The sequence below is a fragment of the Saccostrea cucullata genome, unplaced genomic scaffold (genome assembly GCF_032062105.1).
Source record: "Saccostrea cucullata isolate Sc308-1 unplaced genomic scaffold, CSIRO_AGI_Scuc_v1 ctg6712, whole genome shotgun sequence".
In the NCBI taxonomy this organism is placed as follows: Eukaryota; Metazoa; Mollusca; class Bivalvia; order Ostreida; family Ostreidae; genus Saccostrea; species Saccostrea cuccullata.
In genome coordinates, this window is record NW_026934492.1 from 30,782 (window position 1) to 47,086 (window position 16,305).

Here is a 16,305-nt window from a genome sequence, read left to right on the forward strand (position 1 = left end):
ATGAATAAACTCACGGACGTGGGCAAGATGGTTCTGCAAAGTAACAGTTGAATTCTGTATTGATTTCCTGACAAGCACGGTCTACGTTAAAAAAAGAAATAGAAAATGCATTTGAACACATATATAATTGTCGTATATTTCTTGATTAAAAAAAGTTTCCTATAACTGTTCACAGTGAAAAAGTAGACTTACATTTGTATATATCTTTACTGTTGAACGCAGTTTCTGGACATCCACTATTAAATTCAGAGCAATCCTTTCGAAATACTTTGCCCTCGTTTGTTTCCAAGCAATTTCCTTCAGAACAATGACAAAAATAAATTAATGAATACAATTTAGGAGCTCCTACTAGATATTTTGAATAAAAGAATGAACATTTAACATTATTTTCACGTACATTGTACGTTTTGTAAAGTCTTATTTAAAGATCATTCCGGTTATTCTCACTTACATATTGAATATCACAATATTTTTGTCAATAGAGATAATACAGTTGAATTTCGATATCTCGAACTCCGATATTTCGAATACCCCGGTACTGTGTAAATGTCGAAGTGATTTGGAAGTCTCAACCACATATTCTTTAAGAAGTTTACCTTCGATATCACGAATCCTCAGATATCTTGAAGTTTTTTCTCAGTCACATCAGGTTAGAGATAACAATATATCAATTTGTAGGCCTTTCAACTGCCGCTAGGGTTCGCTGTTATGAACGATAACTCACTGCTGAAACTTGTTTAGAGCAGGCCCTAGGTACAGTGTATCTAACTGTTCACAAGCAAGTCAGTTTTTAGCATTTTTAGCATTTCCCAAGTGTTTCTTTGCTGTCAGAAGAAGGCAGTGGTTTTAAAATTTAGCACCAATGTTAAACTTATTTACTGTATAGTTTCGGACACCGTTTTACTACATATCATTAATTTTTTTTATTAAAACAAAAAGAGTGAAATCTACCCTCCTTTTTAGTTCTAACCTGATTAAACCTGATTACTCAGTCGTTCCCCTTCGTGCTTACATGTAGTAACACTAATAAGACGATCAATTGTTGCATTTACTTGTAAAAGTATATATATATATTAGTAGTTTCGTAGTAGTGCTAGTTGTTTTTGTTTCTCTTTTTCCTTTGTTTTTATGACTTTTTAACTTTTTTCTTTGTCCTGAGGAAGGGACAGGTCGTCCCGAAAATTTGACAATTTTTATTGTTCGTGTCGTTGGTCATTTTAGTGCTTTATATAAATTTCCATCCGTGACCTTGTATCTACTTGGTAGATCCGACATTTAGGATATACAGTGTTGTTGGTTTTTTAGTGCTTTTTATATATATATATATATATATATATATATATATATATATATATATATATATATATATATATATATATATATATATATATATATATATATATATATATATATATATAGCGAAAAAGCGCGAACATAAAAAAACGACATTATATTTTCTGTTTCATAACTATTGTCAAAGAGAGTTAAAAATATTCAAAATAGTCTGCTCCACATTCATTTGACCTTGTTATTTCAGGTAGAGTGAAGACATTCTCCTTCTTTTGGTCAACACTTTTGTGTACAAAACATTGTAAGGAACCCTTTTGTGTACATAAAAATACAAATGCTGAAGCAGACTATATGTCATTCCTAGAAACGATAACTCATAAAACGGCACTTAGTTGGTCATTTTTCACACCTGAAATACTTGTTCTTAAAACACAACATCGTAAAAGTCAATTATGAATTATTATTTTTTTTTAATGATTTAATTAAAAGTATGCATACGTCATTATCTTTTTTGATATTTTCATGTACATATAAATCTATATATGCACTGTTTTTTTCCATATGTGCATCTTGAAAAATTAGTTGAAAGGCCTATGATTTGTAATAATCAAACCATTTTTTTTTTAAATTGCAAATACAAAGAATTTAAATCACCTTTTACGATCATCCCCATGATTCCATTATGACATAATTCTACAAGGGCTGTCTTCCTGATGTTAGGTAAACAAAGGTACTGGTTATTCCCATACTTGTCCCGACTACAGCCCAATCTCAAAGACGCTATATGGACTTCTCTAAGGTTTCTGGGACACAGAAAATCAGACATATCTGTAAAAAAAAAAAGAATTACTTTTTATTTAATATAAATTCGAATATTCACTATAACCTCATATTAGAATATTCAATAATGTAACTTTGAAGTGATTTTGTGATAAGCGATATGTTTATTTTTAAAAATACAGAAAAAAATATTCAGTTCGTACTGCACATCGACGTGGTATGTCTATTACCTTCCTCATAATTTAGTGCAATCCAGGTTTTTAATTGTGTATCTAGTATATAGAATTGAATTCATTCATATTCAATCCTTGCGTTTTTCATACTTGTGATTCAATGTAGAAAAATGATGAAGAATAAAATGCCAAACATAATACGCAGAGGCCACCTTGGGGAAGTGTTTATGGTCAATTATGAAGAGTTCCATTATGATATCATTCAAAACTATCCAAATGATACACGAATAAAACAACTTTATTCCATATAGTAAAGACAACGCGTGTTACTTACAATGTAAAATAGGACCTGAAATATAAGTAGTATGGAATTGTTATATCTAGATATAGCGACGGTTGATCGCAGTCGAGATCAGTCTTTGCCCGTAGGCAGGTTATACATGTAGTTTCTGTTCATGAACTCTCAATTTCACTTGTATTGTCATTAAATGCCCGCAATGTATTTGGTTTTTATGCCCCGGAAACAAAGTTTCGGGGTTATATAGTTTTTTGTCTGTCTGTCTGTTTAGCTCTCCGCGAAAATTTAACCTTGCCCATAACTTTTGATTTAGCGGAGCTATGACTTTATATTTCACTTGTGTACTCCTTGTGACAAGACCTTTCTTTGGATACCCCCAAATGTAACCTTTTGACCTTGACCTTGGAGTTTGACGCACTTTAAAACAAAAATTTTGAACTTTTACTTTGGCCATATCTTTTGAACAGTAGATACATGGACATTTATACTTGACATATGTATTTTTTGTAGAAAGACCTTTCATTGGATACCATCAATCTTGACCTTTTGACCTCGACCTTGCAGATTTCTGTACTTATGAAAAAACTTTTAAACGGTAAGAGCCAAGGCTTTCGTACTTCACATATGTAATTAATGAGAAGACACTTTATTGGATACCAAGAACCTTGACCCTTTGACTTTGGCCTAAGCGTTTGACTTACTGGTATTTTTTTAAGAATACAACATTGACCATAATTTTTGAAGAGTTGGGACTAGGGCCTTCATACTTCAAAATATTTCCTTATGAGAAGATATTTCATTGGATGTCAACATCTTTAAACCTTTGACATTGACCTTGGAGTTTGACCTACTTTTGTAAACTTTAACCTTGGCCATAACTTTTGAAGAGTAGGCGCTAGAGCTTTCATATTTCATATATTTTATTCTTGTGACAAGACCTTTCATTGAATATCAAGAACCTTGACCCTTTGACATTGACCTTGGAGTTTTATGTAGTTTTTACAAACTTTACCCTTAGTCATAACCTTTAAACGGTAATGGACAGCGTTTTCATACTTCCCATATGTAATCTTTGAGACATTATTTTTGCCTTTCTTTAGAAATCAACAACCTTGACCCTTTGACCTTGATCTCGGAGTTTGTCCTACCTTTCAAAATGTTAACCTTGGTCAGAACCCTTGAACAGGTGGTCCTAGGGTTTTATATTTCATATTTGTATTTCTCGTGAAAAGGGCTTACTTTAGGTACCAACATATTTGATCTGCATTTGAAAGCTTAACTTTCGCTATGTTGCCATACGGGGGCATCAGTTGTTCAAATAGGACTTAGGTTTATCAATAGTAAATAACCTCTTTTCATGATTTTCTCCAAAAATCAGAACACACAAGACATCTTCATTTTTTTGGTGCTTTTGGAGTATTTATGTCATTTGAATGAAATGAATTTTTTCACACTAAGAACAGACGCAACAATTTTATTTCGCTTATTTCTTTAATAATCTATGAAATATGGATCATGCTTTACATAGCAGATCACTAAAGCACCTGAAAAATGCATGTACAGTTTTTTCAATTTTCCGATTCCCAAAATTATATTTTCTGATTATATTGATTTAATATCTGTAGATAATAAAATGGATAGCATTTTTTAAACTATGGCAAATCATTTTCTTTCTGTGATCTATAGTTTGTAAAAGATGTACATATTATAGTCTTTTTTACTCTGTACAATACACTGCTTTGAAAAGTTAAAAAAAAATCCAGAAATGAAATTCTACTGGTAGCTTAATGTAGTGGATCTGCCGTTTATTGCACATAAATATCCAGAACCAGAACAAATTCATTTGGATCTTATCCAAGCAGGACTAGAAAAACAAGTATGGATATTTTTTTTTTTACAAAATAGTGGGTTAGAGGTATCCCTTTCAATTGTAGAAACATATCTAATGTAGGTGTATAAAAAGATTCATCTCAAATCATTCTAGTGTCTCGATTCTGGTGTTATCATACTTTGTTGTATAATATTTTTTTTGCATTATATTGCCCAAGCAGTTCAACATGAGGAAAGACATTTTAGCAAAAACACAGAGAAAAGATTAATTTTAATTTTGACAAATACATTTTATAACTACAAGTTTTTGTAATATTTTCAAGAACGACTCATGTCAATAAAAAAAATAAACTTAATACGCATTTGAAGGATTAGGTTTCATTTATTTCACTGATAGATATCTACGTAAGTAAGATCAATGTACAATCCGTGATCAATTGCACTTGATTTAACAATTTGTATGCAAATTAGAAAGAAATAAGGAGGATTCAAAGGTTTAAATGAAAAATAAAACAATTTCGTGATTCATTATTTGGCTTGGGTTTTCTTCTGGTCTGGGGGGTGTGAAAAAAACAAATTGCACTGAAATGCTTAACATAGAAAATCTTTTGAATGAAATAGTTTCTTCTTATTTTGAGATTCGCTGACATCTTGAAATATCCATTGTCTTTTGAATTTTCATGAAGTTGTCACTTTGTTGTTGCATTATCATATATGCTGCATCATGAAAAGGAGTAAGGGCATAAAAAATAAACTAAAATTTAATTACCTAGACTTAGAGGTGTAATTATATCAACATTTTATAATTATATACAGTCATGTACTTTTGCAGGATATTTTTCTACAATGTAGTAAAATACTCCAGCATACAAGAGGTGCACGGCGAGATACTTTTCACTTGGTACCGCCTAACCTCTAGTATTCATTGCAAAAATTCTCGCCGTTGAAACCCCAAGTGGAAATAAATTATTTTATTAAAAAATAAGGCTTTGTATATTAACAAAAAGCACGAAACAATGAAATACTCACTATTTATGATAAAACTTTAACATAAAACACTGTTGATCTCTCGTTTTAACAATAAATTTATTATTTTTAAAATCGAAGCAGAAATTAAAACAAGTCGTCTGTTGAAAATTCGGGAATAGAATGTAGAAAATCTTACGAAACGAAACTAGTTAAACGCAACGAAATTTTGTTTTCTGACTAGCATTTCGCAAAATAAAGGTGAAGTAAAATCGAATTCAAAGTACTTCTGGTGACAAATTGGAATAATGACAATTTTCATTCATTAAAAAAAATGTACCCTTAATAAAATGGATTTTATGATTTCTTGTGAATTTTATACCCCATAAAAATTACTTGTTAACAGTTTGTTTCACGCATAATATGTTAAGCCCAAAATCTCAGGTGGAGCGAGCTCGTTAGAAAATGGCCTTAGGATGTAAGAGTCCGAGGTATATACAGCTCAACGCACTTTTTAAGCTCACATGGTTTTAAGCACAAATTAAGGTCACATTTTTCTTGCAATAAAACTTAAAATTATCGAGCTTCTGTACAGATATTGACGTTATATTATTAAATTTTTCATGTTAAAGGTGCATATTTTCTAAAATCATTATATTAAGTTTTAAACTTCGATGTCTTAAAAGGGAATTTGATTATAAACTGTATGATGTAACATGTTTAAGATTTTGTCATAGGTATTTACAAATTAATTAATCGAGCTTTCCTTGATACTATTTAGTTGAAATGTTCAAATTGACTTCTTTCAGATGAGTGTTTTTCTAAGTACTTTGCACATTTCCATACTTGTCTCGGTTTTGTCGAAATGCAGCGCCGAAAAATAACAAAACTGCATAGAGGAATCATGTCAAAGTATAAGATAATAAAGTATTGTTGAATTTCCACACATTAAATTATTACTATTGAAAAGAAAATTCTTTTATTTCTATGGTCTGAAACTTTGACATTTTGTTTTGGAAGGTATCTTTCATGCATGACGCTAGATTTCAGAAAGTTGACCTAAAAAATCCATCTTTTTAACAAGAAAAACAGTCAAACAGATTAAAAACACTTCCATCATCTTGCGCCTTTGTGCCATATCAATGTACAAAGAATACAGAAATTACATGAAGTTTACTGTTTCTGTATTTAGGCAAGGCAAAGGTATGCTTGAAACTGAACGGATAAAAAGCCGGTTGCAATTGACAAGAAGTCATGAAAAAACGAATTGGGAACTGCCATGATCTATAATCAAAGAGCATATAAAAATCCAACCAATTATTAGGTGTTGGATTACATGTATGTTTAAAGTAATGAAATAAGATCAAAATTAAGTTAAAAATCACTTTTAAAATATATTTTGTTCTCACGTTACAAATTTTGCATTATAACAATGTGACTGTAATTTGTGCGAAAAACATCCGAGTTTAAAAAGTTTGTTGAGCTGTAAGGAGCGTATGGACGTTAACAGATGCGCTTACTTGTAGAAGTATGTAGTAAACCAACTGTGAAATTGATGCTTAGCATCTTTGTATATACACAGATAAAGAAATTAATGCGTTATATCCTTGTGTAGTAACGCCAAAATGAAACTTCGGAGAGGACAGCGAGATCTTCAAAAATCTAGTATTGAGTATGTTTTCGTCGTCTTGAAACTTGTAAAATCTTAATATAAGGAATGCCTTCAAATCTAATTATCGGTGCGAAAATTACACCGACTTGCACGAAGCCTTTTTCTTGTCATGCAGCGCTGCGCGCTAGCACGTTTCCTTAAATGTGCCTACGAGACAGATCTGTGTAATTTACAAACCAAAAACTCAAATTTTTAAAGATTCCATAAATGGCCGCATATATTAATGACATATTTAAATAGATATATATTTAACGTACTTTGTTTTTCTCAATTATGGATATTATAGCAGTTAAATCTTAAACATTTGAAATTATTTATGCAAAACATTCTTTATCATTAGGAAATGAACCATTCCAACCATGCTTAGGGCGAATTACATTGTAAAGTAATGTGCATTACATTATCATTACTTCAATAATTTGGGCATTAAATTACCATTACCATTACTCTATTTTGTTAAAGTAATGCATTACATTACTTAAAGTAAAGTAATGCATTACCATTACCATTACTTTTGGAGGTTTTTAAAGATAGAAATTTATTCAAAATTTTGCATTTATTTTTTCATAAGCATGTATCCACCCCTTCAAAACTAAGCATGATAAATGGTAATTCAGATTTGATTTCAAGTTTTTGTACATAGTGCACTGTCAATAACTTACATGAACAGAAAGTTCAAAATATCAAATTGTCAGTTATATAACACATGTACAACATACAAGATCGTCATAACCAATTCAAAAATTCGTTAAAACAAATTCTTGAATTGGTTAAAACGAATTCAACAAATCTGTAATAACAGATTTATAACGAATTCAATAAATCTGTAATAGCAAATTAAATTCGTTAAAACGAATTCAGTGAATCTGTTATAACAAATCAAATTCGTTATAACGAATTCAATTAATCTGTTTTAACAAATTAAATTCGTTATAACGAATTCAATGAATCTGTTATAATAAATTAACTTCGTTATAACGAATTCTAAAAATCGTTATAACGAATTCAAAAATATTTTTAATTTGATAGGTCCTAAATGGGCTTCCGTAGATCATGTAATGCATTTCAATGCATTACAATTAGTATTATCCCAAGCCTGATTCCAACGTATTGAAACGAAAGTAGATATTTTAAAGACGTATATATAAATTACTAACAATCTAAATTATTATCATTTTCACACTTCAAACTCAATTAATGCTTTCTAAATTTCTTACCCGGTATGGCCTTTTCAAGACAAAATAGCCAACAAGACAAAATAGCCAACCTTTTCATTCTTAAACATTAAGACGCCCAATCTATGTATCCTTGACCTTATGATTTAAATACCCCAGTTACATGTATGCATACTTGAATGCTTTTTCTCCTTTAATAGCTTATCTGTTGCAAAGAAACTTACGAGCTTTTCCGAACGAAATATTTTAGTTGTTTGTTGTAGTTGATGTCAATATTAAAAATGTTTCTCGATTTTATTTTAATTTCTCGAACATAGGGCTTATTTTATTTCGAAATTTGTTTGATTTCCCTCCTGATGAAGCTGCATTCTTTGAAGGGACAGAGAATACAAAATAAGAGTTTTATCAATTAAGAAAATATGCAACTTCCGTCAAATCTTCAAATGCTTTTTTGTAAGGTAGTTCAATTGTCGGGTACTTGGATCAGATTGGATGAAGCAAAGATCAAATTTTAAAATTTCCATTGACTGAAAAACGATTACAAAGTATCGATTCATGGTAAGACGCACCAAGCCAAAGGATAATGAAACAGACCTAGACTTAAATCAAATTTATGTCTTCTAATGCTTATAGGCAAGATCACCGCAACTTGTTTTTGCTAATTTTGTAAAAGTCAAACAAAACACTTTCATGTTGATGAATAATGTCATTTATTAAAATGACGGTATAAATGTGAACAATTTAACAAACAAGAAGGGGGATCAGATTCACAAGCTTTGCTTATCAGTTACGTAAAATATGATAATGTCTGATCCCCCAAAAATGACTAGAAAAAAGTATCTGTAAGACAAGACAATCAAAACATCATATTAAAAAGTTAGCAAATAGATGGCACATCAAAACAAAATAGGCCAACATCACAAGAAAAAGTTAGCAAAAAGATGGTACATCAAAGACGCAATCAAAACCTTAGAAGAAAAAGCTTGCAAAAAGATCGTAATCAAAACCAAATACATAGAAGCAGTAAAACAATTGAGTAAAAACTGTAATATAATATAAATTTTACAAGACATATTAATGATCATATTAAGGGATAGGAATGCTGGGGTGGAGGTGGGTCTTCAAAATAGACGTGCTTCATGTTAGCGGTGGTGAGCGCGCGAGTGTGAATGACTCGCTGAGCTGACCACGTGACCTTACACATTCTATTACAATTAATCCCTCAGGCAAGGCGTGGATTTGAGAATTTTCACAATTTATCAACGTAAATGTTTCTGGAAACCAACAAACAAATTGTCGCATTAAATACATAAATACAATTATTATTCTAATAATTGTTGTTTTTCAATCACCTGTAAAATGATTATTAATGATTAACTCTAAATTTGCCAAAAAAAAAAAAAAAAACTTTTGTAAAGCATTATTGACAAAATGTTTAAATATTTATTTGCTTGACTTTATAAAAAATATATTACATGGATATTTTGACGTAAGCCTATGATACATATTATTTTATTATAACAGTTACTTGATCCGAAGGGTCGTATCACGTCTCGTTGACAGGCGCGGATGATCAGATCAAACGAGACGTGAAGCGTCGAGTTTGATCTGATAATCCGCGCATGTCAACGAGACGTTATACGGCTCTTCGGATCTAGTTACAATGATTAATTTATTATATACCCCCTTATAACTAGATAAATATAGCAAAATAAAATTTAAGAAATCAATTGTATAATATTTATCCATAAAACAAAGCATAAAAATAAGGTACTCACAAGAAAAATAACGTCATGTTTTCGCGTGCAACAGTGTACTACGTCATCAGTTTCAGAGAGTGGTGATAAGTCGGATCACGACATCACGTGATTGCTTTAAATCTACAGTAAACCTGAGTGATACACTTTCGGTGTATACCGTTTATCAGATTTTTTCCGCGTCATGTTTTTTTTTCCGCGATTCAGTAAATTTACGCGAATTAAATTTTCACTATTTTGAAGTTCCTGTGATTATATTGTTAACAACTTTTAAGCAAATGAAGGAGTTGGATGTAAAATGTAAGCCATTAAGCTTATGTAAATTCATATGGGTGAGAAATAGATCGATCGACCTTCGACCACCTCGTCAATTTCGGAAGACTCGCCCAGCTGATTTCACACCTTTGTTGCGTAAAAACTCTCAAATTCCCAGATATAATTTTTGAAGATTTAAACAATTATAGAACATTTACTGTTCCAAACTGACTAGCAGCTCAGGTATAATTTAAATAGGTTCTCACAAGGAACGTGACCAATATATAATTATCCAATTAGTAAACAAACAATAGGGCTTATACCTATTACCGGTATCTTGCGCTTGTCCTCTGGTCCTGCTATTTTCTACCCTTTACGATATAAGCATGGAGAAATAAATCTACTACAAGAAGAAAACTTTGTATTAAATTTAAGCTGTTTTATTTTCCGCGATTCAGAACTCGTCGCGAACAAAGCGGAAATTGGACACACGCGGAAAAAACCTGATACACGGTAATAAATCATATTCTCGGAGCCAGGGATTTTCACATTACGACATGTCGGTTAATAGAATGCATGAATTATTGCAGTTTTATTTTTCAATGTGTCTCAGTTATTTAATTCTTAACATTTTACCCTAAAGTTAATTTTACGGGGCTTGAATTATTTTCATGCTTTTGAATTGAATGTTAATACTTTGAAGATTAAATGTTTGGAGAATGCCGAAATAAAAATGCATCGATAGTTGGAATATTGATTTTTATACTGAGAGGAAAAAGAAACGCAGGGAAGCATAAAATTCGAAAAAAAAAAACATTACGGAAAAGTACGAAAATTTTTCAGATAGTTACTATACACCAAAATTAGTGTTCAGAATTTCTAAACCGTAAAATTTATGACGTCACATAGGGAACACGCTAAAAAGTCCAAAAAACGTGCAATTTGATGACGACGAGTTTGTCAACAAATCTTGTCGCTCCGTTTGATGCACCTGAGGTATAAATATTGATTTCAATATTTAGAGACGATATGAATTTCTTGCAATCTTGGTACAGTCCACGAAAGTTCCATAGGGTCTGGTATTCGAATTGCATTATTAATTAAAAAGGCAACATCGGGTAACTAAGCAGTTTCTTGTAAATTTTCCTCAATAAAACTTGTTTACCAATGTCAGAGAGGGCCTAGAATGGTTTTCATTCAGTCGCGACGATGACGATAACGCGAAATAGACACATATTACGAGCGGGTTATTCGTATTGTCATCTCTTAAATCGCCACCTTACTTCTCCCAAAACCGCCTTTTATACTTTATACGATTATAATCATTATATTCACACGAAAAATGAAAGAGAACAATTCCTCAATTTGGTCTTTTGAGCCGGTCAACTTACTGTTGTGTTCCTCTCATTGGCACATGCGCGCGTCGTGTGACTAATTTTTTGGTGTGGTTATCCATGCCCAATATAGCCAGGGATTGAAAGATAAACACTCTGGTGAATTCCATGCAAAGGAGAAATAGGGCTCGTGACAGATGCGCGGGAGAGAAATTGAAGATAATGAGAGTTTTAGATTTTCACTTTTAGGGGGTATCATTATATATGAGCTTCAATAACTTATTAATATTAAACAAAATCAAATGAGGTTTCGGCTATATCTTTTTCATATATTTTTTTTTATCTTTTGCCAATCCTAGTACTTTGGTCTTTGTTTAGAAAGAATTAGATGATTTTGTTTATGGATAGTAACAAATGATTGAAGTCATTTCATGTCTATCAAAATTTGACGTAATATTTTTAGACTTTTAGTTATAATTGCAATTCAAATCATTTAGCACTCCATCTGTCTAAATCAAAATTATTTCCGTATGAAAATTTAACAAACATTGATTTTCTGGAATAATTTATAATAACGCACGTGTATATTGCAAAACAAAGAGGAAATGTCACGCAATATTCTTTTAATCTATATTTAATTTGTTCGTGTAATGTGCACGTTTAACTTGGCAAGTTAGGTTTGCTACACATGTAACTATGCATTTAATATTAAGTTGTTTTTATTACCATTGAATAATCTTTAATAAAAAAACATGTTTGTTTATCACATTTCATAAGTCGTAAGACTGTCCCAGATATATACTTTTTCTTTTTACGGATTTATTCAATTTGGCAACAATGAAGATCTCATTAGTTTTCATTACATTTTCTATATTAATATAACCTTACATTTTTAAAGGATATACACTGTATATACATGCATTACAATACACTACAGCGTACAAATTGATAATATACAGGAACCATTAAAAAGGGGGCGTATATAAACATTTTTTCTTACAATATCATAATTAGTCACCACAAAATATTAAGATCAATTTTCATTTAAACCTTTGATATTTTTTCATAATCGTCATTTAAACACAACGTAAAGATAAGAGTCATTATTTTCGCCATACACTTCTGGTTTATTCATTTCACTGTTGAGCGAGAGATTATCATCTGAAGAGATGAAAGAGCAGGGTTCTGCATAACTTTTATCACTATTGTGATCATCAAAATCTGTGTCTTCTACATGTAATATTGCATTCTTCTCCACTCTGGGTTTGGTAAAAGACTCATTTAGAGAGAGAATTTCTAGGGTTTCCGCGTTTGAAAATGATTCGTGAGTTTCCTTGTGTTTTTTGTCCTTCGTTTTTGTGTCTGACTTTCCCATTCCTGAAATTGGAGATAAGTAACAGCCCTTCATATCAGGAGATGGTTCCGATATCTTTTCTGTAGATTCCTTGTTTACTTCATCGGAAACATTAAGTATTCCCAAGTACTGGTCGATTTCTTGATATTCAGGTTCATTAGTTAGATAAGCATCTTCGACATCTCTATGATTATTTATATCTCCATAACCTGTAGATTTCTGGCTTGACATTCTTCCTCGTCTAGATTTTGATCGTAATTGAATTATTACAACTATGAAGAGTAAGACTATTACTATACCCATGAAGACCAGTAAATATGTATTCAGTTGTCCCTTTGAAGTGCTTGGAACATGTTTGACCGAAAAAGTAGTTGATAAAGTTGTGCTGCTAAAATTTGTACTCCGTGCAATTTTAAAACCAAAGAATAAAAGTCGTGTGGTATTTACTGATATATTAAATATCGTCGCCCGTGATTCAATGTTAGTGACAGTAACATCTGCAAAAAGATTTTTAATATATTAGGCCTATGTTGTTATGTTTAACTCTTAATTTTGTTGAAGGAAGCACATGCATAAATTCATAAAAATGTACTGGGAATACTGTGCATTTGCCTCTGTCATATACCTTAAAAATAAAAACATAATTTAGATATAACAATTAATTGATTTATTAATTTACCTCTTAAAAACATTTTTTGGCTGTTTAAAATAAAAAAACAACAAGAAATTGATATAAGATATCGTATATATGTACAAGAAGACGTTATAAATTTCACCTTTCTTTTTGAGGACACAGCCTCTCACGGGATCACATTCTTCAAAATTACACACTGAAGCACATTGCCCACCACAATATTCCCCGAATGTTCCAGGGGGACAAGGATCCTCACAAAAATCACCGTAGAATCCTGGTGCACAAGCTAGATAATTAAGTATTAAAAATACAGATAAATAACACAGTCAAACAGAAATGAGCAATATTTTTCCTAAACAATGTACTTTGATTTCTCTTGGAGAATAATTATTTATAAAGTGTAGAAAAATTAAGCATTTATCATTGTATTTATAACTTTGTAATTAGTTACTGAGAATTATTAAGGTATTTTTAAAATATTTCTTTTATTATTTTTTATGTGAAATATAGTACTCTTGAATCTCCCTGTCATAGCAATTAATGTTTTGGTAAGGAGTATATATAAGTCGACTTGCAAAATAGATACCGGAAGTATATATAATATTGTGCTATTTTATTGTATTATCGTATAAAAATCATATTCAAATCTATTGTCAGACATTTAAAATGTAAACATTTTTGAAGAGGGTATATTATTTGGAGAAAATTCCTCATTAGAAATAGTACATGCAACATTGAAGTCAAGTTCCACTTAATTACATGCATAATAATAATTAAAATAATGAACACTATAAACACAATCAAAGGCGGCTCCTGTTATCAGATTGTTCCACTACAGGTAAATATAGATTGTGTATGATATCTTTCTTTTTTTTTCTTCTGATAGTAGAGACATAAATATATGACTAAAGTGTTTCATTTGCGACGTACATGTTAATTTTATGTGCTATAAAGTATCAGATATATTAAAATGAACATATTTTATAACGGGTTTTCTTGGCGGGTGTAAGAAATGGTGTTTTGCCTGCTCAGTGGTCTGCCAATAATATTTGCGTTAATTGTTTTTAAGGAATCAGGGTTTTAGCTTGTTGCAGATCGACTATGAGTGGAGTTCTGACTATTTTAGCGATCAAACTTTTAGAGGACTATCATAAAAACGCCAAAATTAGCACCCCAAAAGAAATACCCGCCATACGGTATGAAAAATATATATGTAACACTGAAGAAATGAAAACATCAACAAAGCAAAGTAACAGAATTGCAATCTCAAAAACTATATTGGTTCATAAAAATAATTCCTGTCCTTTAAGAAAGGGAGACAAACAATCACTTATTATTTTAACTGAGAAGATGTACATGTTAAATTCAACTTCAATATTAATATTGAAATTCAACATCTGTTCTTCCAGACACGCAGAAGACATGCAATTAAATTTCAAAAATATATACAGTTTGACTACAAAATATCTTGAACTTACAACCGCATTCTCCTCTTTCGTTTCTGTAGTAATTTGCACAGCAAACAATAGATCCTGTGATTGAGCTAATGTAGAAAACGAAACATATAATACTGAACGATTACAATCTAAAACAATAATAGAAGTTATACAGTTTTTAAAATTATCTCTAAAAATAAGATTTTTCGGAAGGAAAAAAAAGTGAAATACCTGTTGTCAATACAAACATGTGGATCCATGTTGGTGAAAGATAAAAACAGGGCAAGAAATACCACAACTTTTAAACATAGACCATACAGAAACATTTTGAATCAATAAAATGCGTATTTTATGGTCCCAAAATACTATATAGCTTTCATAACAGGAAGTTAAACTTAATCTGAATAAAGATCTCTTACAATTATTTCCTAGAGATTATCCTTAAAATATTTGACGAATTTATAACACTGTGCCGGATAATTATGCCACTTCAAAAGTGGCATTTTGGCGCCCGCCAAATCCTCATTTCACATAAAAATCATGTATACCAAGTGGTAGTTCATCACTCGCAGAGTTCATAACTACCTTTGTTACAGGTAAATCTCACCTGTCAGGTGAGATAATCACCTTTGAACAAAAAATTCCCATGGGAAAAATAAAGTTCCTATAGGAAAAATAAAATTCCTGAGGGATATTATCAAAATCCTGCAGGATTTCTTAATTTCCTGTGGGATATTTAAGAAATCCTACAGGAAATTAAACTACTATGGGAGAATTTAATCTCCTGTAGGAATACAATTTCCTATAGGAGAGAGAAAAAATCCCTTAGGAAAAATATATCCCATAGGATTTCTTAAATTCCTGTAGGATTCTCTTTTTCAGTCAGAAACTCCTGTAGGAAATTTTTTCACTTTTGAATTATTTACTTCCTCCTAAGGGAGAAAAATATCCTGTAGGAAATTTTAAATTCCTATAGGATTTCTTCTTCTCCTATATGAATTTGATTCAACTGCATTTAGCTACAGCTAAAAATCAGCAATATACCTTATATTGTGTCAACATAGTCCAAAGAAAGAATCACTTTGAAAAAAATTTACAGATGAATATTGAACAGTGGGACGGACAACTTCGGAATGGACATTTTTCCGAACTTGTGCACCCTTTTCCTTTGAAGCTATCCTCTAGGAATTTTTTTAAATGGCGGGATTTTTCTACCTAAACGAATTTCTGAAATAAAAAAATGCAACATTTTCTGCTAGTTTTTGAGATATTTAGTGTCGAAAATAAAAACCCCATGGGGAAACATGTACATAAAATTACCCCATGAAAAAAACCACAAAAACCCAGTGGG

General features: G+C 31.2%; 2 protein-coding genes across 2 annotated transcripts; both read right to left on the bottom strand.

Moving 5' to 3' along the window:
* LOC134240841 (uncharacterized) lies at positions 1-8,253 on the bottom strand. The gene is made up of 4 exons (XM_062722914.1): positions 8,227-8,253; positions 1,945-2,118; positions 193-297; positions 1-81 (listed from the first exon to the last, which is right to left on the bottom strand). The coding sequence occupies exons 2-4, from the start codon at positions 2,114-2,116 to the stop codon at positions 11-13; spliced, it is 348 nt and encodes a 115-aa protein (XP_062578898.1). The 5' UTR covers positions 2,117-2,118; positions 8,227-8,253; the 3' UTR covers positions 1-10.
* A 4,349-nt stretch (positions 8,254-12,602) lies between these two features.
* On the bottom strand, positions 12,603-15,214 carry LOC134240840 (uncharacterized). Its single transcript, XM_062722913.1, has 4 exons — positions 15,186-15,214; positions 14,997-15,061; positions 13,661-13,804; positions 12,603-13,381 (listed from the first exon to the last, which is right to left on the bottom strand). The coding sequence occupies exons 1-4, from the start codon at positions 15,212-15,214 to the stop codon at positions 12,603-12,605; spliced, it is 1,017 nt and encodes a 338-aa protein (XP_062578897.1).
* Positions 15,215-16,305: the final 1,091 nt, after the last annotated feature.

Excerpts from the sequence above, each read along its gene's own strand:
- LOC134240841 (XM_062722914.1), bottom strand. The coding sequence starts at position 2,116 with ATGTCTGATTTTCTGTGTCCCAGAAACCTTAGAGAAGTCCATATAGCG. Across the intron at positions 298-1,944 it reads CATGGGGATGATCGTAAAAG|GAAATTGCTTGGAAACAAAC; the intron begins GTGATTTAAATT and ends ATTGTTCTGAAG. Across the intron at positions 82-192 it reads CAGTAAAGATATATACAAAT|ACCGTGCTTGTCAGGAAATC; the intron begins GTAAGTCTACTT and ends TTTTTAACGTAG.
- LOC134240840 (XM_062722913.1), bottom strand. The coding sequence starts at position 15,214 with ATGGATCCACATGTTTGTATTGACAACAG. Across the intron at positions 15,062-15,185 it reads CATGTTTGTATTGACAACAG|CTCAATCACAGGATCTATTG; the intron begins GTATTTCACTTT and ends TTTCTACATTAG. Across the intron at positions 13,382-13,660 it reads CTGTGTCCTCAAAAAGAAAG|ATGTTACTGTCACTAACATT; the intron begins GTGAAATTTATA and ends ATCTTTTTGCAG.